Source organism: Xenopus laevis, chromosome 8S, assembly GCF_017654675.1.
Source record: "Xenopus laevis strain J_2021 chromosome 8S, Xenopus_laevis_v10.1, whole genome shotgun sequence".
Taxonomy (NCBI): Eukaryota; Metazoa; Chordata; class Amphibia; order Anura; family Pipidae; genus Xenopus; species Xenopus laevis.
Genome location: NC_054386.1, coordinates 43686557 through 43713418, shown reverse-complemented (window position 1 = coordinate 43713418; position 26862 = coordinate 43686557). Strand labels below are relative to the sequence as shown.

The 26862-nt window shown below is 40.7% G+C and overlaps 1 protein-coding gene across 6 annotated transcripts; it reads left to right on the top strand.

Moving 5' to 3' along the window:
* The first annotated feature begins 361 nt into the window (after positions 1-361).
* On the top strand, positions 362-22569 carry LOC108700036. Of its 6 annotated transcripts, XM_041574382.1 has the most exons (5): positions 362-652; positions 14513-14610; positions 15405-15497; positions 17049-17151; positions 20807-22569. In XM_041574382.1, exons 2-5 carry the CDS (start codon positions 14594-14596, stop codon positions 21371-21373), a joined length of 780 nt encoding a protein of 259 aa, XP_041430316.1. In that variant the 5' UTR covers positions 362-652; positions 14513-14593; the 3' UTR covers positions 21374-22569. The 6 variants fall into 6 exon arrangements, 5 of the variants coding, with proteins under 5 accessions (XP_041430316.1, XP_041430318.1, XP_041430319.1 ...); XM_041574384.1 differs by lacking the exon at positions 15405-15497; XM_041574383.1 differs by lacking the exon at positions 362-652 and having other exon boundaries at positions 14398-14610.
* Positions 22570-26862: the final 4293 nt, after the last annotated feature.

Sequence of the window (26862 nt, the reverse complement as noted above, 5' to 3'; positions counted from 1 at the left end):
GCGCGTCCTTCCCTGCCGGCGTTCGCTCCCAAAATGGCGGCGGCCATGGGCGCCGCCATTTTGGGAGCGAACGCCGGCAGGGAAGGACGCGCCGCCCGGAGCTCCTGGACCTGCTCCGGGCGGCGACACAGTCAGTCACAGACAGTCCTGCTGGGGCCGCGGAAGGAGCGTATCTACGTATGACCCGCGTATAAGCCGAGGTTGAGTTTTTCAGCACATTTTGGGTGCTGAAAAACTCGGCTTATACGCGAGTATATACGGTAATATGAAAGCGGTTGTTCAGGGAACTTACATGAAGCCCTGATTATCATAACAAAGGTTTTCCTGTGACTACTAAGGTCTATGTCTGCTGTGGGGACCATAAAACTGATTTTGTATGCGAGAAAACTTGCTCAACAGGATGTAGGCAAGTTGGGGGTTTATCACAGCATCTTGGCAGTTGGGAAGGTTTCTATGGGGGCAGGTGAGAACCCAGGATAAAAGAACACGAGCAGACATGTGAAGGGCTGGGCAGGAGAGAGGGAGCTGGGCAGCTGAGAGGAGGCAGCTAGAGAGCTGGAGAAGCCAGAGGAGCCTTGGACAAGACATGTGAGGAATGAAGACCAGAGGGGAAGGCAGAGATGAAGCCGAACTCTATTCCCCTGCCTTTTTGGTAACAACTATGTAGACTTGTGTAATGTGTAACTGTAAATATTGTAATTTTTGTTTAGTCTAAGTGTAATCATTTATGTAGAACAATCAATTGATTTATTTTACAATACATCACTTTACTATACGCTCATTGGTGTGGATTCATTGTCTGCTTGCTCAAAAGAACCAGAAACCCTAGTAAGTGGGTTGAGGTATATTGATATTATTATTAATGATATATACTATATAGAAACTTACAAATGGCGATCCAGTGTAGGAGTTCAATGTATGGCATTTAATCCATATTTATGAGTGTGTAATATTGTGTAGTAAATTAATTGATTGTTTTGTGTTGTTTTAATTGTTGTTAAAATAATCATGGAGGTTTTAGCTAAAAAGATGGCCATGGTCAAATGCTCAGGACAGATTGTTAAATGTATGCAGGGATCTCCAGATCCATGGGCTAAGGCTCAAGATTATGTGGCCAGGGCAATTCATGACAAATCTCTGTCTAAATCAAAGGGTAAAGGTGCACTGGTTTATGCTGCCTGTTGGATAGCAGAACAGTATAAAATTGTATCTGTGCAAAAAGGGAATCTTGAAGAAAAGGTTCATTGTTTAAATTTGTTAGTAGATTCTCTAAAATTTTCTGTAGAAAATGCTGCTGCTATTACAGTTAGCAACCAGCACTCTACTGCAGAGTACAAGCAGGTTTGCTTAGAGAATGAGCAGCTCAAACAAAGGCTGAGGGATGCAGAAAGTTTGGTTGCAACCTTCAGAAAAGCAGGGGCTGATCATTCAAATTGCAAATCTGAGCTTAAACAGTTAAATGCTCAGTTGGGAGCAAGAGATTGTGTAGTTTCTGCAGTTAAAGTAGAGAACAATGATAGAAATGTAACTGATGTGAAATGCATAAAAGACAGCAATATGAATTGTGAATTAGCAGTCAAAAGTAAAATGCTAAATGTGGATTGTTGTAGACAGGCCAAGCCTCCTATAGTGACACTGAAATGTACAGAAAATAGGACTGTGGGACAAAAGCAGGACGTTCGTAAAGTACAGTTTTACAAACCTGTTCAACCCAGGAAGCAGCCTGGCTGTGAAAGGGTGTTTGCCATAAAGGCTACCCACCCTGAGAAACAAAGTGTGTACGGTACAGATAAAAAATGTACACAAAAGAAAGTGTTTAGATGCTATGCATGTTCCAGAGTTGGGCACATAGCAAGAAATTGTACCATGCAGTTTTACAACACAAACAATCATAAGAATGTTTACAATGGAAATGGAAGTTGGAAGTCCTCTAGGTGGGGATTCCAAAATAAAAGCAAGAGTTGGAATACATGGATTCCCTACCATGTTCTTAAAACTCAAAATGAAAGGCTGAGTGAAGAGAACTCAAGTCTGAAAAATGTATGGGGAAAATTTAACAATGAATTGGAGAGTCTCAAGATAGAGATTTCTCAAATGAAAAGAACAAAAGATGATGTAAATCGGTGCTAATGTCTTCTATGAGTTTGTTTTCCAGGTAACAGGATGGCAGATCACAAAAAGAAGAATTTCCAAACAATTCCCTTCCCCCTTTTATCTCAGGAAAAAAAGAGTTATAGAGGACCTTATCTATTTGTTTTTTTTTTACTTTTTGTACTTAAGGAAAAGCCTCTAAATTGATATGGTACAGTCAGGTTTACCAAATTCTAAAATATTTTTGTTTTTAATAGTTAGAATTGCCTGCACTGTGGAGTTTTGAAATGGTTGCTGCTTTAGTCTAAAGAAGAGTAAAAAGCACTGAGGCATATTTTGAATTTTATTTTTGGTGTATTTTTGCCTGAGTGACATTTTTGTTTTACTCTTGTTTCAGCAGCAACAGGTAATGAACATTTTTTTACATAGACTGCATGCTGCTTGATAACATCAGTATGTGTTTCTTAATCAAAGCAGTATTCACTCTATATTTTTTTTTCTTTTGATTTCTTTTTCAAAGTTTGTATGTCATTGTTTGTAGTTTATAATTATTTGCAGTTCTCAAGGTGGAGTGTTCAAAAAAAAAAAAAAGAAAGAAAAAAAAAAAAAAAAAAAACACTCCAATATACAGTCTACATGTTAAAAGTTACTAGAGCCTTCAGCAAATGTACAAGTGTCTTACATTGATATGCATGGGGTTATTTACATAACAGATCTGCGAGAGACAGCAGTTTACTTCTTGTGTTGTTCTTTTGTTGTTAAATAACTCTTGTGGGTGTTCTGTCCCAAATGATCTGTCTTCTGATAATAATGCTAATTTCTGTTTTGTTGGGTTGTGATAATCAGGCATGAAACTGATATGGAAATACTGAGACAAAGGTGAGAAACATCTCACTAGTGATTTGGCCAAGATAGTGCTGCACACTTTAGTGTAGTGTATCTTTTGAATTTCCTGAGGCCAGTATTGGCATTACATACACACCTATCACTGAATTGAGGTTCTCTTTCCAGCTATGCTGATTAATAAAATGTGTCGCAGACATTTACACCCTACCCTAAAATAATAAAATGTTTTCCCTGTGTGGTCTCTTTAATATGAAAACTGTGGTAAGCAGGAATGTGTTGGGTGTTGCAAACACCAAAGTGCAAAGACCATGGTTTGTTAAAAGTAGAGGCCTAAAATGGGATCCAGCCCAGACCTGGGTGGAGCAGGGTCAGGTGATAAGTGGGGCACAGACAAAGCAGCGCAATAAGCTGGATATTAAACCTCTAAAAGTTGGGGTGTGGGCTCATAACTGGCTGAAGGGTTATAGATTATGAATATGAACAACTGTGAGTGTTTATGTAATTAGGTTAAAATTCATCTCACAGTACCCCAAATTTAAAATATTTGTGAGTGTTACATCATTTAGGTCTCAATAATCCTATCACTTTCAGTTCCAATACATACAGTAACAGTGCATTAATGGGTGTCCCTGCATTGGCAATGTTATGCTTTTTGTTAATTTAGAGGGCTCTTTCCTTGTGAAGTCCTTCGCCCTCTAGGTGGGGATTTGTAAGAAATTGCCATCTTGATTTGTTATTTAATATGAAAGCGGTTGTTCAGGGAACTTACATGAAGCCCTGATTATCATAACAAAGGTTTTCCTGTGACTACTAAGGTCTATGTCTGCTGTGGGGACCATAAAACTGATTTTGTATGCGAGAAAACTTGCTCAACAGGATGTAGGCAAGTTGGGGGTTTATCACAGCATCTTGGCAGTTGGGAAGGTTTCTATGGGGGCAGGTGAGAACCCAGGATAAAAGAACACGAGCAGACATGTGAAGGGCTGGGCAGGAGAGAGGGAGCTGGGCAGCTGAGAGGAGGCAGCTAGAGAGCTGGAGAAGCCAGAGGAGCCTTGGACAAGACATGTGAGGAATGAAGACCAGAGGGGAAGGCAGAGATGAAGCCGAACTCTATTCCCCTGCCTTTTTGGTAACAACTATGTAGACTTGTGTAATGTGTAACTGTAAATATTGTAATTTTTGTTTAGTCTAAGTGTAATCATTTATGTAGAACAATCAATTGATTTATTTTACAATACATCACTTTACTATACGCTCATTGGTGTGGATTCATTGTCTGCTTGCTCAAAAGAACCAGAAACCCTAGTAAGTGGGTTGAGGTATATTGATATTATTATTAATGATATATACTATATAGAAACTTACACCAGCACAAGGCAACCACATCCCTTTAGCAGGGAAGATCTGTGTCTCCAAAAAAATCCCATGTAGCTCCCCATCTTCGATTCTGCTGATTTAATGTACATGATTTGTGCTGCCGTCACTTACTGAGCTTAGGGACCAATGCACAATATATTGAATATGTATATAATATAAATGCTCAATCAAAGGCTGAGGCTGATTAGTAAATTATTATTGCTGCATGGCAGTTCAAAAAGCAGCACGATTAGTATCAGAATGTCACCAAATTTTATTGAGCATCACCAATGTATTATTGTCAAAGCCCTTCCACGTGGGCTCACTTCATCTTGCTCATGAAGTATTTCATAGATATGGAGAAAGCAAATACTGGACACTAATACAGGTATGAGACCTGTTATCCAGAATGCTTGGGACCTGTGGTTTCCGGATAATAGATTTTTCTTAATTTAAATCTTCATACCTTAAATCTACTAAAAAAATTTTTATACATGAAATAAACCCAATTGACTGACTCTGGTTCCAATAAGAATTAATTATATCTTAATTTGGATCAAGTACAAGGTACTGTTTTATTGTTACAGAGAAAAATTAAATCGTTTATAAAAACATGGATTATTTGGATAAAATGGAGTCTATGGGAGATAGCCTTCCCGTAATTAGGAACCTTTTGGATAGTGTGTTTCCAGATAATGAACCCCATAGCTGTATGAGCAGTTCTACAGCAAGAATCATTCCTGCATGATTCAAGGATGGAATATTAACTGTACTGAAATTATTGATTATTTTCCATTAACATATTTAGCAAGCACTAGCAGTATAGAAGGGACAGTTTGTATGAGCATAGAAGCTAGTTCAGTTATATACTGTATATTTTCCATTTGGTCTGGAAAGGTGATGGGCATCTCAAACTGGAAGGGTCAATTACAAAAGCAGTATAATGATTAAGGGAAGGTGTTCCCGAAACGCGTAAGGCCTATGTATTTCCACATTGCCCAGTAATAAAAAGCCTGTTTTTTATCGGAGTGCCGTTCATCTGTTGGTGTATACATTTGTGGCAGTGGGGACACTGCGGACTGAGCACCCGACCTCAAAGGGAAGCAGCGAAGTGGTGGTGAGTTGAAGCGGTCCTAATTGGTGTTGTTGAGTATATTTTTACCCTTCCTCTTCTGCTTAACTGTAGTTAAATTTGCCTATTGACACTTGGTGAACACTGGAGCTCTGGCTACCAAGAATGAGGTGGTAATTCCACAGTTCGCACTGTGGGTTGCATCAAATAGCACAGCAGAGTTAAAGGTGGCCATAGACATGCAGATTTACCTTCACGTCGGACGAATGATGTTCAGTGCCATCTCCCAACCTGCCACTAACCATTCAGATCAAATAAAGTCGTAAAAGAACAGATCAGACGATGTTCTCCCTGACAGAAATCGTACGAAAGATAGGTCCGAGTAAAGCAGGTGACAGTCTCCCTCTGATATTGTCAGATCGCAATACATGCAGAGATATTATATATATATATATTTTGTGGTCACACCCTCATTGCACCCCCACCTAATGGTTTTAAAAAATAGTGGTGAGCACAACTTTCCCTTGTTTGTTATAGTTATACAGGAGCAGTGACCAGCTCCATGTTGTAGCTCCCACCCTTCCCAGCTATAGTCAGATGATCCCACTGGTGTCTAATAAAAGGGCAGCCAAGTTTGGGAGTTTTACTTTGAAAGCAGCTAGTAAGTTGCAGGTAAAACTTAGTCCCTTTGGAAAATGTATAATTAAGCAATTGAATTCTTAATGAATCAGATGAAAATTAAGCGTAGGACTGGCCAGATATGGGATGACTTTGACGTAGTTGGCCAGCTTAAATATATTGCAATATATGGACAAACAATCCCTGTGTTGTTTAAAGGGTAAGGCATTTTTTAGTAGCAGTATGCACAAAATGTCTCTGTCTTAAATATATTGATAATGGGTTGAGTGCAGAGGACCTCGTGTAGTTGACTATATGTATTTTGTGGTCACACCCTCATTGCACCCCCGCCTAATGGTTTTAAAAAATAGTGGTGAGCACAACTTTCCCTTGTTTGTTATAAATATATATATATATATATATATATATATATATATATATATATATATATATATATATATAGTGAATAAAGTACCCCCTCTTGTAAAATATAAGGATATTATAAGTTACCGAGGAGTTTCATGACCATATAAAAACACGAGGCCGAAGGCCGAGTGTTTTTATACAGGTCATGGAACTCCGAGGTAACTTCTAATATCCTCATATTTTGCAACTGGGGGTACTTTATTTATTATAATACACAAGTTTTAGTCAGTCATGTGACAGAAATGACATCAGAACTCACCGTTTAGAACTGATGACATCAGAACTCACCGTTTATAAGGATATAATTTACAGGATATTCATGGCTTTTGTGTATTATATATATATAATATATACAATATATATATATAGATATATATATATATAAATTTTCAGACAGTACCTGCACTCTTTCCGTTATTATATCTGTGGGTGCTACGGTCTGAGAAATATGTAGCCTTAAAAATGGACCAGCACACCAGATTTTCAAGTGTTCAAATTAGTTTTATTTTCATATCACTCGTGTATCCAACGTTTCGGCCCACATTGGGGCCTTAAAACTAATTTGAACACTTGAAAATCTAGTCTGCTGGTCCATTTTGAAGGCTATATATATATATATATATATATATATATATATATATATATATATATATATATATATATATATATATATATATAGCCTTCAAAATGGACCAGCAGACTAGATTTTCAAGTGTTCAAATCTCCAGTAGAGTAGAGGTGCACGATCAATGTTAATAATATGCAGTAGTAATGGATCAGCACTTAGAAGTGATTAAAGTGTTTATATATATATATATATCCTGTCTGATCGACTGAACGACCGATCGCCATAGCACGAAAAATGTCGTGGCACTCTACACGGGCCAAAATCGTATGAATTGAAGATTCGTACGATCATATCTTTGCATCTATGGCCAGCATTACTCCCAAAGAATCACGTTACTTCAGTTTTAATGCCACAACATGGAAGTGACAACATCTCCACTCTAAAAGCAGTACAGTAAAATGTGTTTTCTCATATCACCGGAAATAAGGAAATAGTTAATGAATTATTCACACAAAACAGTTCAGTCATTTTTACTTCAATAAACTACAGTCCCAATAACAGGTCTAAACATCCCTTCTCATAAGCTAAACCGTATGTATTTTGGGAGATGGTGGGTAGGGGAATATATTTCCTGATGCATCTATATAATATATGCAGAAAATCAAAACCTACGCTTATAAGAGATCAGAGATAGGAGAATCAACCTCAAACCTATAAAGTACAGATGCAGCCACTTTGGTTTGTCTGTTTGACACAGAATAACTAAACACAGATATCCCATTTATCTCATTTAACACAGAAAACTGTGACACAACATCCCATCTAATTAAAGCATTCACCAATGGTGAACAATGGTGCTTTGGTATGCTAATGAAAAGGTTAAATGCATTAAATGAGTTAAGATAACTTTAGATAACACAGTTTCTTCAATTAACTCTGAGTCATGACGCATTTAACTCACAAATCCAAGTGGCTTCATCTGTACATATTGTCTAAATAAACAATGTAGCTAAGTTACTAAATATTAAGAAATTTTGCTTTGCTTCTCTGCCATTCTCTTAGGCTAAAAAACACATGTCCACCGACCCAGAATAACACAAAAAACCCTATTTTAAGCCTCTGCAATTGGCTTTATAGGGGGTAAAATTCCTTACTGACTGCAAGATGGCAATTGGATCAGTCCCTGGATCAACTTTGTACGAAGCGCTATTTTTAGTAATCCTTTCTTTTCTCATGTGCTCATACAGTATATCTTATAAAATGCTTATCAAGAGTGATATCTTTAAATTTCAAATTTATTTTACCTTTTGAATTCTTGAATATTAAAACGTGGAATCCACTGCCATAATCTCAGTTTACTTGTAATGCTTCATTGAGCTTTATGCCCTTTATTGTCGATGAGAAAATGTGGATTGGAGGAAATCCTATTTTATTACTCCCATTTCCAGTATTCTTTTTGTTAGGATGATAAGTGTTGTGATCATATTCCCCTTAAACTCAATTTCTTCAATCTAGATATATTGATAGTACATATTAATCTTGCCAAAGATAGGGATTCCAAATATGCAATATACAGGGAAAACATGACTTTTGATTCAATAACATCATATGCTTAATGACCTGCACTTGGGGACTAACATATGTTGGCAGAACAAACAGGAAGGTCAAAACTGGAATTAATATTAAATGGGACTACTCCAAACACATATTGGCTGCTACCTTGCAGAAGTACCATACATTACTGTTACCCCAAGGAAATAATTGATTCATGATTGGTTGCCATAGGTAAGTGCCCATGTAATGTATGGTATCCCAAAACCAAGAACAAACTCCAAGGTCCCAGTCACGGCTCACTCTTCTGCCTATAACAGCCCTCCGCTACTCAGATGCAGCCAGGTCTTAATGTGAGAGGACCAGGGAGAGAGGTCTGGCCAGGCTAGGGAACCAAAGATGTAGTAGTAGAACGAGGAACAGGAGGCATGGTCAATGGCCAGGCCTATTTTTTAATAGTAACAACTTTTAAAGACAATCCTGCTTTAAAATATTGAAAAAACGCCAGTGTTTTTTTTTTTATAATTTTTATGATTTTTCGGCATACAGGATATGATACCTGACACCCTGGTGCACTTATTTGCACCGGCCCGGGATTCTTCCAGCAAGTATATATAATGACTTGGGGTGCCTTTTCTTCAACTTTAATGTATATTCTTACTGAAGAGTAGTAAATACTGTACACACAGATCATCTTCTCAAATTCTAAAAATAAAAAACATTAGAATTTTAGTTAATCAAAATGTTACACCTGTGTAACAGCATTTTATAAAATATTCTCATACAAGCATGGAATGGCTTGCCCCCATGGCGACACGGCATCTTGTTTATATAAATTATAGTAGAGTTTCTGAAGCAAATACACCAGTTTTACCAGTGCAGGGCAACAATACATAACATTGCCATTCCTTTAAAACACTTTCATTTTTTGGTGTCACTGTTCCTTTAAACATGAATTAAACTAAATAGGATTCATTTGCCACCAATATGAAGTTTAGTTAGGATCAAGCAAAAGTTACTGTTTTATTATTACCAAGAGATATATTCAAATTAGTTGTTTAAATGATGAGCATATTTGTTGACTCTATGGGAGATGGCCTTTGTTAAAGGGATATTAATACTATTTTAAGTTTATTCATGTATTATTTATAATAAAATTATTATGCTGACATTTAATAATATAATATTTATGCTGTTTATGAAGATACAATCCTGTATAGGAATAACTTAATATATAATCTTGCAGCCTTTAATGTTTACGTTAGTAGATGGCTTCCGTTGTTAATATTTGCAGTTCAAATTCATCTTTTTCAATTTAACTCCATTTCTGAAATGTATTATCATAACTGGCTGCGAGCATTCTCTTTTCACAGAGAAAACACTTTACCAAATCCCCTCTTTTACTTCAAACAACCTTGTACTTGCTCCTGATGGAATCCATACCTAGAGAAGATATTGTAAATAATGACAAAAATGGCCTTTTCTCGGTTATCCTCAACCCCAACATTGAAGTGGATGTAAATCCAAATAAAAATAGGCAAGATCTGAAACATTAAGAAAATGTTTAGAGAGAAATGCTTGTATTCTGGCTAGAAATGCAAAAATTAACCCTCATGTGTCTGCAAAGCACGGGATTGGTGTTGCACCATTCCAAGGTGCAGTGTTGCTTGCACAATCATGATCCTCATGGAAAAGTCATAAGGATCACAAATGTCTGAGGTATGCAAAACAGCTTCTAGGCAAATCACATGCCGTTTGGAAACAAGTGCCATGGCACTGATGGGAATGTTCAAGCATAGAGCTTCCCCGACCCTTTTTTGGATCTCAGACCTGCCGAGGTTGTATATAAGTCAATGGGAGAGGTCCCTATCCTATTTGAAAGTTTCTGCGGTCTGCACTGGAATTAGCCCAAAAATCTGACTAAACGGAAAAAATTCGGGCAAAAATTTAGCGATTCAGGAAAAATCCATATGATTTGGGGTTTTGCTCGATTTTATCAGACTTTAATTAAATAATCAGAAAAATTCTGATTTTGATAAATAATCCCCCAACACTGTCCTTTTGGTCAAGATGATATCATATACAGGTATATAGCATTTATAGAGCTCATGCTTATCATGCCTGGCCTACCTAACTAAATGCAGTGACGTAACTACTGGGGGTGCTATTGGGCCAGGGTCCGCACCCCCTCTGGGCCCCCCGGCAGCTCGCGCCCCACTGGAATCTGACCAGGAAATTGCATACGGAGGGGGGCAGGGGGCCCGGCTGCGCGTCCTGCACCAGGGCCCGCCCCCCTCTAGTTACGTTTTTGCGTAAATGAGAACGGTATCATTACATATTATACATAAATTAGACTTAACATACCATGTACTTATAGCATTCAATAAACTAATGTCCAATGCAGAGAAGTTTATTTAAAAGGCGCTATTTTTAGCCTAACAATATATTATTTTTTCATTGCATGTGTTAATATGTTCATCATGACTATTTCCTTGTAATCTATTGGAATAATATTTTATTGTACACATACCGTTACTTTAACATCATATTTTTTAAAGGAGAACAAAACCCCCATGAACAAATGCTTCCATCCACTGCCCTCCACCGCTGATTATATTACATAGAGTAGCACAGAGGAGTTTACAGACACCATGGGGCAAATTCACTAAGCCGCGAAGCGCCAAACGCTAGCGTTAATTCGCTAGCGTTTGGCATTTTCGCTACTGCGCAAATTCACTAACGAACGCTGGCGTAGTTTCGCTAGTGTTACTTCGCAACCTTACGCCAGGCGAATCTTTGCTAGCTACGAAACTATGCAAATTCACTAACTTGCGCAGTGTACTGAACGCTACCTTTTACGCTAGACTTCCTTCGCCACCTCAGACCTGGCGAAGCGCAATAGAGTAGATAGGGATTGTTTAAAAAAAAGTAAATTTTTTTTCTAAGTCCCAAAAAAACGCTGGCGTGTTTTCTACATGATGGCTAATAGGCTGAAAAAGATCGAAAATTTTTTGGGGCTCCCCTTCCTCCCCCCTACATTTCCTGACTCATGGCAACTTACCTAGACAGTGGGCACATGTGTAGGGCAAAATAAAATTTTTATTTGCTGATTTGAAGGTTTTCTAGGCATTTGTAGTGCAGATACGTGTTCCTCCATTGAAATTTGAATTTCGCGCCGTATGCAAATTAGCCTTCGCTAGCGTAACTTCGCTTTATATAGCAAATCAACGCTAGCGCAACTTCGCAACCTTACGCTACCTCTGTGCGCAACTTCGGATTTTAGTGAATTTGCGGAGGCCTGGCGAAACTACGCCTGGCGAAGTGCAGCGAAGTTGCGCCTGGCGCAACTTCGCATCTTAGTGAATTTGCCCCCATGTTCTGTATCTTTGGATTGGTTCACCAACATGGAACTTGCAGGTGCATGCACAGTTGAAGACTAGCACTTTCCCTAGAACATCTCTTTGGACAAGGCAGGTCAGTGAATGGGGGCTTTTTGTGTGTGTGTGTGGGGGGGTTCTCATTTAATGACTACAATATTCAGCAAATATTTGGCATCTGAGAGAATGACTAAATATTAGACCTTTTCTTTTCGTGGCCTCCTATGACACCTTATGTACATGTATGAAGTTGTTCATGTGGCTCAGACTGTTATAGAGAAATCTCTACATCCTGTTTTCATGAGTCAAAACTTGTTGGAACAATTATTACATCCTGTAAAGAATATTTCCCATTTTCCCAAGAGACAAGTCCAATTCTATGACGCTGTGTAAAAAGATCTTAAACAACATACCCAAATAACTATTAAAAAGAAAGTGGATTTGTTAAGTCTGCCTAATAGTAAAGACTAACTGAAAGCAAAGGTAGAAAAAAGTACGTTCACCCCAGAAAACCATATATTTTCAGAAAGTACAGATTCCCGCGAATCCAAATTGGGTATGCATGTCTTTCTACGCTTTTATCTCACCTAATTTCTTACATACAATTGTAAAACACCATAAATACTGATGCCAAGGGTCAATTGAACCGTTTGATGCCCAATATGCATTGATATACCAAGGCAGCTGGCATGTGCGGACCTCAAATGAGAATAGTGCATATGATTTTTCTCCACTGCCGATTCACCTTCTGTGAACATAGACCCTTGACTTCATATTATGTGCCTCAAGACCCTCCTAACAGCAAAGACCCCCCAAAACCATATATTTTTGGAAAGTACACATTCTGACGAATCCAACAAAGATAAAGACATCTTTCTACACTAAACTACCAAGCTTTTCTAAACGTAGAGGTTTTTACAATATTTCCGAAAATCTAAAATTGTTGCAGTTTGCCGCATTTATCGCACACAATGTTTTACGTATAAAGAAAAATCACCCTAAATATGGACGTCAGAGGTCTACTGAATAGTTTGATGCCCAATATGCATAGATTTACCAAAGGTTGTGGTGTGTACAGACCCCAAATGAAAAACATGCAAATGAATTTTCACGCTAGCCAACTAAGCTGCAGAAAAGAGAGCCCCACCCCCAACTGTGCGTTATGTGCTGTAAGACCCCCAAACTGTACAAAGACCCCCAGAAAACTATATATTTTTGGAAAGCATATATTCTGGTGAATCAAACTAAGTAAAATAAATATTTCTATACCAAAGCACCAAACAGCAAAACTATACTAAAGATGCATAAGGAACAATAATGCAGGGATAAAATTCCAATAAAACCACAAAAATAGCGTAAATCAATGAAATAACAAAATAATTGATCCGACAGCGTAATTAGTGGCCGAAATCGATTATCCAATAGTCACGCTGTCAAAATAACATGTTTTTAAGCAAAACAAACGGTACAATGAATAAGTAAAAAAAAAACACACCTGTTTGTGAGTTTTTGTGTATACATATTTGTGCACTAATAAAAGTTGTCTGAGTGTGTAAATAAGTGTACAAAAGAGACCAAGGGGCAAATTCACTAAGGTGCGAAGCGCCGAACGCTAGCGTTAATTCGCTAGCGTTTGGCATTTTCGGTACTGCGCAAATTCACTAACGCTGGCGTAGTTTCGCTAGTGTTACTTCGCAACCTTACGCCAGGAGAATCTTCACTAGCGACGAAACTACGCAAATTCACTAACTTGCGCAGTGTAGCGAACGCTACCTTTTACGCTAGACTTCCTTCGCCACCTCAGACCTGGCGAAGCGCAATAGAGTAGATAGGGATTGTTTCAAAAAAAGTTAAAATTTTTATTAAGTCCCAAAAAACGCTGGCGTGTTTTCTACATGATGGCTGATAGGCTGAAAAAGATCGAAAATTTTTTGGGGCTCCCCTTCCTCCCCCCTACTTTTCCTGACTCATGGCAACTTACCTAGACAGTGGGCACATGTGTAAGGCAAAATAAAATTTTTATTTGCAGATTTGAAGGTTTTCTAGGCATTTGTAGTGCAGATACGTGTTCCTCCATTGAAATTTGAATTTCGCGCCATATGCAAATTAGCCTTCGCTAGCGCAACTTCGCTTTATATAGCGAAACAACGCTAGCGCAACTCCGCAACCTTTCGCTACCCCTGTGCGCAACTTCGCATTTTAGTGAATTTGCGGAGCGCTGGCGAAAATTCGCCTGGTGAAGTGCGGCGAAGTTGCGCCTGGGGCAACTTCGATTCTTAGTGAATTTGTCCCCAAGTGTGCTAAAATAAAAAAATAAAAAGTAAAAAATACCTATCTTTACTAAAATGTGTGTCTAAGTGTATAAATATACTGTACAGTGACGGAACTACCGGGGGAGCAGGAGGTGCGAGCGGGCCAGGGCCAGCACCCCCTCAGGGCCCCCCGGCAGCTCACGTGCCACTGACAAATGCGGCCATACGGAGGGGGGCGGGGCCTGGCTGCGCGTCACGCACCAGGGCTCAGCCCCCTCTAGTGACGCTACTGGTACTGTAAGTATGTGTAAGTGCAGGTAAGTGTGTAAAAAACTTGCACTTACCGTTTTTGTAGCAGGAGGATCACTGCAAACAAAGGAGGCAGCCAGGACATCGTTTTTGCTGAGTCACTGCAGAGCAGGAAGTTTGTGGGCGGATGTGCGACAGAGAGAGGTAAGAGAGCAGCAGCAGCGCTTTTGCAGCAGCGTTTGGCACTTTGAAGTTGGATCTGCGACAATCGTGTCGTAGATCCGACTTGACAGCCCCCCAGCCTCGTTGCCCAGGGGGCTGTCAACCCTCCTGACTCTCTGCAGAGGCGGTAAAAGCCGCCAATGCAGAGAGAAGGGCTCAGCTGCAGGAGAACGTACAAGGTACGTTCTTGGCAGCCTGAGCCCTGAACCGCCAGCACGTACGCTGTACGTGCTTGGCGGTTAAAGGGTTAAGCAGTGGCTGCTATTGTTTAAAGGACCCAGCATATCTTTATTGCCACGCTTGTAAAATCCATTTTTATGTTGCTTTATTGCTTATTTATGTGGTCTCACAGCTGGAAACAATTAAATATGTTCCTTTAATTAGGCTGTGGTTTTATATATATATATATTTTTATATATATATATATATATATATATATATATATATATATATATATATATACAATTACAAGAGTCCTCAGCACTCAACCCATTATCAATATATTTAAGACAGAGACATTTTGTGCATACTGCTACTGAAAAATGCCTTACCCTTTAAACAAAACAGGGATTGTTTGTCCAAATATTGCAATATATTTAAGCGGGCCAACTACGTCAAAGTCATCCCATATCTGGCTAGTCCTACACTCAATTTTCATCTGATTCATTAAGAATTCTGTTGCTTTTATATATATATATATATAAAAGAATCAAACTGAAAACTGGAATTGAATTTGATCCAAATTTAAAAAAATCTATTTTTCGTTTTTTTCTCAGAAAAAAACTCGAATGTCTGGAAGGCTGCAAACAACTCAAAATTGATCCCTGGACGTCTCCCATTGACTTGAACAGCAATTCGGCAGATTTTAGGTGGCGAATAGTCGAATTTGAGTTCTTAAAGGGCCAGAGTATGAAAAATCTCGAAAATCTAATTCTAATTTTTTTTACTCCCTTATTAGTATTTGACATCCCTGCAGTCATGAGAGCCCCATAGCAGCGAACTCAGAGGAGGGGCTGCATGACCCAGCTCTGCATGCCAGCCGGTGATAGGCAGAAGTTGGAGGGAAAGGGGGGGGGGGGTAAGGGGCATAGCAACAAGCCAGTGAGGGACAGGGACAGCAAGTTCCAGCATCTCAGCGGTGGGTAGGGAAAGGGCAGCAGTGACTCTTAGCCAGGCCCGGACTGGCAATGTAACTTTTCGGGCAAATGCCCGAGGGGCCGCACTATATTTTGTTTAATTGGGCCGCGGCAATACTAATTTAGAACTTTCACCGCATCCGGCGAGCTCTAGGACCCCGCTCCTCAGTCCTAGCTCCAACTGTGGCCCCGCCCCTCCCACTCGTCTCTGCTCTCTGCTCTCTGCTGCTGTCGCTGCCCTGCAGGAGTGGTGTGGAAGCAGAATACACAGGGCCTCTCAGTCTCCTGCATCAGCTCAGTAAGTACAGACAGACTGCAGCACACACTACTTTAGACCAGCAGCCAGCAGGTCCACGTCTGCCCAGTAGTTACTGAGGCTGTGGACAGGTGTGGATTATATTGTGTATGCTGACTGCTGGTCTGCCTGTGCTGAGCCTGAAGCCCTGAATGTAATGCTCCCTGCCACAGTAACATTCAATTATCCATTTTTTTTAAATACAATTGAAAAAAAAAAATAGGAGCAAAAGGAGGAGAGGCTGATCGAATGAAAAAAATAGGGCCAAACTAAATAGGAGTGAAGATGGGGAAGCAGAATAAGGAATGAACGGAGAGAAAGCTGGAATAAAGAAAAACTAAATGCTGAAGGGTGGAAAAATGAAGGGGAAGAGATAGATAGAGTACAAAGGCAGGGTTACAGCAACAGTTAGCAGGAGAGAGACAGGCACTGGAGTCCCTGTGGAATGTCAGTTGGCAACTCTAGAACTGCTACAGGCTGAGTTATCACTCATGTATTATAAGGGATAATGTACCCCCTACTGTAAATGATAAGGATATTAGAAGTCACTGAGGGGTTGTTCTGTGACCATATAAAGGCACAAAGCTGCAGGCTGAGTTATACAGGGAACTCTGATTATGACTCATGTATTATAAGGGATAATGTACCCCCTACTGTAAATGATAAGCAAATATAAATTTAAATGCCCATTGGTATGTATCTTATAGGATGCATTATTAGTTCTCCTTTAGCGCAAGCCCAGAAACTAAAATGTACTCCTTTTGCATTTGTTTATGACTTATAATATAATATATAAAATATATATATATATATATATATATATATATATATATATATATATATATATAATCGTGTGTAAATAAAAGACCAGCATGCATTTCTATGTGGGCTGCTTTGATTTTTTTTGCCAGGGCTGCTTTTTACTCCCAGTCCGGCCCTGCTCTTAGCGCTGTAAGCCAAGGTGTACCCCCCCACTTGTTTTACCTCAGGTCAACAGAAGAAGAGATGGAGATGTGCAGCAACCACAGACAGCTCGAGACAATGGCACAGACACTGCAGCAGGGACTGATACCATCAATACCACAGGACAAGGTATGCTCACGGGGCAAGGGGCAAACATAGACAATGCTTTTCCAGGCACTTCCCATTTAGGGGGGGAGTCTTTGGCAGGTTTCATGGCAGGGCTACGTCAGCTGTTAGGTCATTGGGAAGGAAAAGGCCAGGTGGCGGGCTCTGGAGGGAATAACATGACAGCCTCAACAGGGGCAAAGGGAGCAACGGAGGCAACAACAACAAAAACAGGGGACAAGCCAATACCTATGTCCGATGCATCAAAGGGGCATGCGTACATTTGCTTTGAGGGTCCTATGGGGGCGCACTTAAAACCAGAGGTGCCGGAAAAAATATGGAAACGCGAGTATGTAGACATTTTCACGTTACTGCCCCTGGAAAGGTTTAACATTGACAAATTTGAAAAAGGCAAGGAGCATAGGAAGGAGGAAGATGAGGACAGGAGGCGCTTTAGACTTATCCCTAGGACATTCAGGAACTGGTTGCAGGAGTTCTCGATATTAGCTAGCATAGTGGGAAAAAAACATCCCGAACAGTGTTCGGCATTGTTCTGTTACTTGGATAACATTTGGGAAGCAAATCAAGTGTACGCGGGCCTCGTCTGGCTCCGGTATGATGAGCAGTTCAGACAGAGAATGTCGATTAGGCAGGATCTAAATTGGGATCACAGAGACATTGGTTTGTGGATGAGGTTAATGAACAATAAGGGCTATCAAGGTTACAGCACGCAGTGAACATCAGGGCAGCAGCCCTTTCAGGGCAGCTGCAGCGGGCAACCTTCCAGCCCTGCTAGAGCGCACAAAAAAGGAACATGTTGTCGTTTCCGGCATGAATGTTCCCTGTGTGCAGGGAACCATCCACTTAGCAGATGCTTTAAGAAAGGAAAAAGAGAAGGGAGCGATTTCAGGAGGGGTCCTGGAAAAGGGCTGGACGCCAGTGAGAATAGAGGCGAAGCTCTCTTGACTAAATAAATATCCAGATCGTAAAAAAGCAGATTTACTACGAGGGGGGTTTTCCGATGGTTTATCAGATTCCCGGGGGGACGGAAAAAAAGGGGGGTGCCAGCAAAAACTTAAAATCAGCCCTGGAGAACCCAGCGTTAGTGATGGAAAAACTGAGAAAGGAAGTGGATTTGGGACGCATGGCAGGCCCCTTTAAAGAACCCCCTTTACCGAAACCTTAGGACATCCCCATTGGGGCTGGTGCCCAAGAAAGAGGCGGGAAAGTTTAGGCTGATACACCATCTCTCTTACCCGAAGGGAGGTTCAGTGAACAATGAAATTGATAAGGGTTTGGTACGAGTGTCTTATACATCATTTGACGAAGCAGTGCAGCTGGCAAGGCAAGCGGGTAAAGGGGCATTGTTGACTAAGGTCGATGTGGAATCTGCCTTCCGGCTATTGCCGGTGCATCCCGAGTCACTGCATAGGTTGGGGTGCCAGTTCGAGGGACACTATTATGTTGACAGGAGTCTTCCCATGGGGTGCTCAATTTCCTGCGCATACTTTGAAGCCTTCAGTACATTTCTGGAGTGGGTGGTGCGCACTAAGGCAGGTCGTGGCAGTACATTTTGGGGTCCTTCTAGCAGAGGAAAAAACAGAAGGGCCAACGACATGTCTAAAATTTTTGGGAATAGAGATCGACACCATGCGGCAGGAATGTAGGTTACCAGAGGATAAGGTGTCCGTACTGGCGGAGGACATAGGATATGCAAGGAGGGCAAAAAAGATAACACTAAAGGTCCCCATAGACGCGACGATTCTTCTTGCCGAACGACTGATTTTAGGGAAGTCCGACCAATCCTTCGAAATTATCGTGCGGTTAGTGGTATTCGAACGATCGTACATCTTACGATTTTTCGGCCGACATCTGTCGGGAAATTGATCGGCCAGGTCAAAAAATCTTTGTCGGCCCCAGTGCAATCTCTCTATGTTTGCAGGGCCAAGCAGGCAGCTCCCCTTTGTTTTCCTGCCAAATTGGTCTTTTTAGTTGATGGTAAATTCGTACGATCGTACGATCGTTCTGAGAAGATATTGGTCTCACGATCAGGATCTGATCTTTTAAAAATCTCAACATCTATGGCCAGCTTAAGACAGCTCCAGTCCCTATTGGGTAAATTGAACTTTGCTTGCCGAATTATTCCCATGGGAAGGGTTTTTTCCAGAGGGTTGGCCTTGGCGACAGCAGGTGTTACACAACCACACCACTTCATTAGGCTCAATTCGGGCACAAAGCAGACTTAGCGGTCTGGAGCGATTTTCTCAGAGATTTCAATGGGAAGGCTTATTGGCTGGGGACCACAGTCGAAAATTCGGAAATTGCCCTATTCAGGGTCAATTGGCTTTGGGGCATATTTTCAAGGGAAATGGTGTGCGGGACAATGGCCGTTGGAATGGACAAACTGTAAACTTACTGGCAATTTGGCTTTTTTGGTGCTTTTTCCAATTGTGGTGGCAGTAGAGCTGTGAGGCCGATTGTTGGCGAACAGATCTGTGCTGTTTCGGTCGAACAATACAGCAGCTGTGGCAGCGGTCAATAACTTGACTTCCTCTTCTCGCCCAGTGCTAGCTCTTCTGCGACACATGGTGCTGCGGTGCTTGCAACACAATATACATTTTAGGGCAAAGCACATACCAGGTGAAGTTAATGAAATTGCTGATGCTTTGTCTCGCTCATAGTGGATCAGATTCAGGGGGCTGGCGCCCGAGGCAGAACAGGAGGGAGAGCGATGCCCAGACCGAATTTGGGAGCTGGTGCATCAGGTATGATGGATTGGGTACGAAGGTCCTTAGCCCCAAGCACCTGGAGCAGCTACAATAAAGTATGGTGTGACTGGGCTCGATTAGAGCAAGACATGGGGGTGTTGGACAACAGTGATGACAGGCTGGCGTGGCAACTGTCAAAGGAAGGAGGAAGATGAGGACAGTAACGTGTCCGTCAGCGTGATTGAAAGGAAGTCAGCTTTGGCTTTTCTGTTCAAATTACGGGGCTGGACGGATGTCACAAAAGATTTTGCTATCAAACAAGCGTTTAAGGAGTTCAAGAAGGGAAGGAGGTCAACAGACATTAGGCCCATCACCTTGAACATTTTGAAGGGAATATTTAGTCAACTGAGTTGCATTACACATTCACCATTTGAACTGTTGTTATTCAGATTGGCTTTTTCCTGGGCTTTCTTTGGGGTATTTAGAATATCCGAGTTGGTGAGTCCAAACAGGGCAGGAGCAGGGGGGGTTTTGCGAGAGGACATAAAGAGGGAAGAGCAGAGTTTGTTGATTAGGATTCGAGAGGCGAAAACTGACAAAAGCGGGAAAGGTTTTATGGTGGAGCAGCATGGGGTAGAGGGATTTGATGCCTGCCCAGTAAAATGTTTTGATGAATACTGCAGGGTCAGGAAGGAACAAGTGGGCATTTTTCTTATTCACCAGGATGGTTCGGCCTTATCTAAATTTCAATTTGTAGCGTTGCTGAGGAGGTCCCTGGAAGGTTTAAAACTAGCGGCGGCCGAATACGGGAGTCATTCATTTAGAATAGGGGCTGCCACAGAAGCAGCCAGATGGGGTTTGGACGAAGCAATCATTAGACGGATTGGTAGATGGGAGTCTAAAAAGTTCCGTTCTTATATTAGACGAAGTAGAGTTGAACGTTAAAAATAAAATGGTTGTATCTCTTTCAGGTACCCGGCCCTGCAAGGCGTGGCTTCTGGGACATTCATACATACATTGGGCAGCGCAACGGGATACGTTTCATCGTGCGGATGGCCAGTTGGGTTTTCAACAAACGCAGGTGCAGTTGCAGGTGGATCAGCAGGAGGGGGCTTAAGTGGGAGGAAATCGTACCCCTGGTTGTGCAAAAAGCAAAAGAATGTGGCCCACCTAACATTATTGTCTTACATGCGGGGGGCAATGATGTAGGGCAATGTCCCATGAAGTTCCTAATAAAAGACATTAGGAGGGATTGTCTCAGGTTGTGGACCCTTTTCCCTGGGGTGGTGCTAATATGGTCAGAGATCATCCCTAGAGCTCATTGGAGAGGGGCCCATTCACATCAAGCCGTAAACAGGGCTAGGATTAAGATCAACAGGGTAGTCTCAAAATTTGTGCAGGGCAATGGAGGGATAATTGTGAGGCACATGGATCTCGAGAAAGATCGGGGTTATTTTCTACCGGATGAGGTACATTTAAACGATTTAGGCCTGGACCTATTTAATTTCAGGTTACATGAGGCCATTACATTAGCATAGAGGGCATGGCATTGTATGCTGAGCTGAAAGAGTCCAGCTTGGCATACAGTGGCGAGTCTTTTGTCAGTCTGCCGGGGAGGTGATCTGTTATGGGATGACAGATCAAGTCAACTGGGTGGTGTAACCCCTTAAGGTGGGTGACCACGGTTAACAGATGGAGTACTAAAGGGCGGCAATAGGAAGCCCTGGGAGAGGCGGCAGGGATCCTCTTAGCTAGGGATTGGGCGGCTGGAGGATATCCTGGCTTGCTTTGGAAGGGGTAGACTGACAATGGGCTCAGGCAGACAAATTTGGGTTACTTATTGTTATTATCTAATGGAATTGTTGTAATGTTATATAAATGGATGTTATGGATGAACTATTTACGCTTACATTTGTATTGATGTTATGCATTGTTATGTATTAATAAAAGCTGTGGCCATGATCATTCCAAATAATGATATTTGTCACTGGTTATTATGAGTCAGAGGAGTGAGTGTAGGCGGATGCATGGGTCATGAGAGCCCCATAGCAGCGAAGTCAGAGGAGGGGCTGCATAACCCAGCTCTGCATGCCAGCGGATGATAGGCAGAAGTTGGAGGGAAAGGGGGGGAAGGGGCATAGCAACAAGCCAGAGAGATGGAAACAAAAGGAGACTGTGTAGGCTGGGCTAGCCACCATTTTATGTGGGCAGCGAGGAAGAAGGTTCCCACCCACCCTCCCGTTAGCTTGGGAATAACAACTCTAACTGGTCAATGCTGTTTGATAGGCATTGCCCTGGGGGTTTGGGGTGTAAGAATATTATGGGTGTAAAAAGGGAATAGGGGTATTTGTCACAGCACAGGCGGGTCTTTTGTCAGTCTGCCGTGGAGGTGATCTGTTATGGGATGACAGATCAGGTCAACTGGGTGGTTTAACCCCTTAAGGTGGGTGACCACGGTTAACAGATGGAATACTAAAGGGCGGCAATAGGAAGCCCCGGGAGAGGCGGCAGGGATCCTCTTAGCTAGGGATTGGGCGGCTGGAGGATATCCTGGCTTGCTTTGGAAGGGGTAGACTGACAATGGGCTCAGGCAGACAAGTTTGGGTTACTTATTGTTATTATCTAATGGAACTGTTGTAATGTTATATAAATGGATGTTATGGATGAACTATTCACGCTTACATTTGTATTGATGTTATGCATTGTTATGTATTAATAAAATGAATAAATGAAACTTTGCATATTAGTGAATTGGCGAAGACATAGCGCATTTGCGCCTGGCAAAGTGGTGCGAGGTGTGTGAAGCCGACGCTGGTGAAAATTCGCAGATTGGTGAATTTTCCCCTGGAGAGTTTGTAGACCCCTGACTAGACTATTCATAATTGTTGTTTTTCACAGGGGTAACTCCATCCACCATTTTTAAATAAAAAGGATACTTTCACCCCATCCTTCCTTCCCATGAGAAAGGAAAAACGTGCAGTAGACATGACTAATCTGGCAAATACACTCTCCGGCGTCTTATTAGCCAGTAAATAAAAACATCCACACAAGTATAGCAAACCTGTGGAGAAATCACCTTAGCAAATAAAACTGCCCAAGTTAGGTAAATTCTTACCAGCAATGCTTTCTAGGCTTGAATTGGTTTCTTCCCATATACTTCACCAAGTCCATTGTAATGTAAAATAAAATATTATTCATTGTCACCCATGCATGCAAAAGTGTACCCGGAGCTTATACATATGTAATTTAATTTATGACAAATGTCACCCTTTTTGTATGAGATTAAATTGAAATCTTTATAAATAAACAGCTCAATTATTAATACAGGTATGGGATTGATTATCTTGAAACCTATTGTTCAATAGAACTTGAAAATGTGTTTATTTTATTATATCTCTTTATATAGTATACTATACTGCAGGATTGGGATTTGGCAAAGCTGCACGTTTAGCCAAATTGGATTCAAACGTTTTATTGTTGTGTGACTTTAAAATTTAAGTCTTTATCTATTTTAGGATTATGATTTGGTACGGTATTCAGCTAAATCGTTGCATCCCTGCACACCTTTTGCTTATTTAATTGTTCGTAGAAGAAAAAAAATCAAAAAACAGGTATGGGATCATTATCCAGAAACCCGTTATGCAGAAAGTTCCGTATTACAGAAAGGCCATCTCCCATAGACTCCATTATAATCAAATAATCCACATTTTTTAAAAATGATTTCCTTTTTCTCTGTAATAGAGGACCTAGTTGTACTTGATCCCAACTAAGATACAATTAATCCTTATTGGAAGCAAAACCAGCTAGTTTGGGTTTATTTCAAGTTTACATGATGTTCTGGTAGCCTTAAAGTATGAAAATCCAAATTATGGAAAGATCCGTAATCCAGAAAACCCCAGGTCCTGAGCATTCTGGATAACAGGTCCCATACCTGTATTTACCTTTGTTCTATACTTTCTTTATCAGCCCCAACCTTTTGTACCCTGAGCCACATTCCACTGTAAAAGCATATGAGGAGCAACACAAGCATTAAAAAGTTCCTGGGGTGCAAAATAAGGAATGTGGTTGGCTATTTAGTAGCCCTATGTGAACTGGCAGCCTACAGGAGACTCTGTTTCGGCATTACACCTGTTTTTTATGAAACCAAAATTTGCCTCCAAGCCAGTAATTAAAAAATATGCACCTGCTTTGAGGCCACATACAAGGGGTTGCTGAGCAACATGTTGTTCACAAGCCACTTGTTGGGGATCACTGCTCTATATGTTCATGTATAGACAATTAAAATAAAAATAAAATAAAAATAATTAAAAAAAAGTTATTCAATACTGAACATGCAATGCTTTGGATACCAGGTTCTGGGACTGCACTGCTTTATTTCTTAAAATTGTTAAATTGAGCTAATAGAATGATTTAAATCCTACAACTGCTTTATGAGTTCTAAGAGAAACAGTTCAGTTTATCAATCCCTGTAAATCAGAAAGTTTTAAGGAATCTACCAAATGTCGTGACATTCTGCAGATGGAAATGTCATGCTGCATTAGTCAGCAAGCAAAGTGTACTAAAGTTAAATGCCAAAAGAGGAACAGGAAATGTATCTCCCTATTTGTATGTTTTCTCATGAAATAAAGATGAAACTTTCATTCAATTCTGGAGTTTAAAGCCATACATGAAGTAATCGAAACTTTGTGTTGTTTCCTAAAGTACAAAAGAGAGTGAGACTAAGTAGGAGGGTGGAAACAAGAATCTTCATTTTAACAAGCACCATTTCGCCGGGCCAGAGCATCTCAGCCAGAGCTGTAAACCTGGCATTTTCTTATTACCAGAGGCATGGGCTAACTTGTATCAAAGAAGTGAAAGCCCATATCTATTAAGGATTTTCTCAAAGTGCAAACACGTGTGGGTGTACTGCAATCAGTGCCAAGTGTTCACATAAACTCTAAAAACTCTAAAAACATTTATTTTGTACAAGGCTGTACGTCAGGCCCGGACTGGCAATCTGTGGGTTCTGGCAAATGCCAGAGGGGCTGCTATAAGTTGCTATAGGCAGTCACTATATTTTGGGCTGGTGGGATGCTGTTTGGGCTGCTGTGTGGCCTGTTTGGGCCTCTGTGTACCTAAAATGCCAGGGCCTATTTTGAATGTCAGTCCAGGCCTGCTGTACGTCACCAATTACCTGACTGTGGTTGCCCTGGCTGTTGTTTTACCAGCCTGAGCAGTAAAAACAATGCCTGGTGCCAATGCTTTTAATATTTTTTCCAGAAACGGTGTTCCAATCATGAAGACACCCTTTGCTCTCCAAAATTTATACAGGCCCCATTTTGCACCCCAAATATTTCTAGAAATTGTCTGAAAAGCCAAAAAAGTTCGGATTATCGTACAAAACCCAGTGCAGACAATAATATCTTCAAATTGAAAATAGGACCTCTGCCATTGACTTCTACAGGACGTTGACAGGTTGAAGATGGAGTATTTTCGGATTCAGACTTGGAACAGCTTCGGGGCATAATAAATTGCCTCTTTTTTATGCAACTTTTATAGGTTTTCGGCGTAAAAAAGTATACTGACACCTCTGTTACTCCGCATTCTGAGCTTATACACCTACCACAGCATCGTGAGGTTAGAGTTTAAAAAGAAGGTTTATTTGATAATGGTAGAAGCTAATAAGTTAAAGGGTTAAGGAGTGCGAATTGCACTTCTTAAAGGAGAACTAAACCCTAAAAATGAATATGGCTAAAAATGCCATATTTTATATAGTAACTTATAGCAGCAGCCTAAAGTTTCAACTTCTCAATGCAATGATCCAGGACTTCAAACTTGTCACTGCCATGTAATAATTATCTATGTGCTGCCATGTAGTAATTATCTGTATCAATTACTAATCAGCCTTATACAGTGACATTTATATTCTATGTGTACTGTATATTGTGAGTGTGTCCCTAATCTCAGTAAGTGACAGCAGCACTGAGCATGTGCAGTGAATCAAAAAAGAAGTGAAGCAAAAAAGAAGATGGGGAGCTACTGGGGCATCTTTGGAGACACAGATCGTTACAGTGCTTGCTAAAGGGCTGTTATCGTCTTGGGCTGGTACAAAGCCCAAAACATAGGGGCAGATTTATCAAGGGTCGAAGTGAATTAGAGGGAATTTTCAAAGTAAAAAAATTTGAAATTTGAGGTAATTTTTTGGATACTTAGACCATCGAATAGGATACTACGACTTCAAATTTACTTCAAATTTGATTCAAAGTAAAATAGTTCAAATATTCGAATATTCGATAATCAAAGTACTGTCTCTTTAAAAAAACTTCAACTTCAATACTTCGTCAAATTAAACCTGTTAGCCTATGGGGACCTTCTAGATCATTTTTCTAAGTCTTTACCCATCGAAGTAAAATCGTTCGATCATACGCTAAAATCATTCCAATCGTTCGATTCGAACGATTTAATCGTTCAATCGAATGATTTTACTTCGATCAAATTTGGTGAATAATCCTTCGACTTTAATATTTGATATTACATCAATACTTAGTTGAGCCTCCTTTTTTAACAGCCTCTAGATGCCTCCTATAACCTTTGGTGAGTGTCTGGATATTGGATGGCGGTATTTTCGACCATTCGTCCATACAAAATCTGTCCAGTTCAGTTAAATTTTATGAGCATGGACACCCTGCTTCAAATCATCCCATAGATTGTCGATGATATTCAAGTAGGGGGACTGTGATGGCCATTCCAGAATATTGCACTTCTCCCTCTGCATAAATGCCTTTGTAGATTTTGTAGTGTCTTTAGGGTCATTGTCTAGTAGGAATATCCAACCCCTGCGTAACTTCAACTTTGTGACTGATGCTATAACATTATCCTGAAGAATTTGTTGATATTGGGTTGAATTCATCTGACCCTCGACTTAAACAAGAGCCCCAGTCCCTGAACTAGTCACACAGCCCCACAGTAGGATGGACCCTCCACCAAATTTGACAGTAGGTAGTAAAAGTTTTTCTTGGAATGCAGTGTTCTTCTTCCATCATGCAAA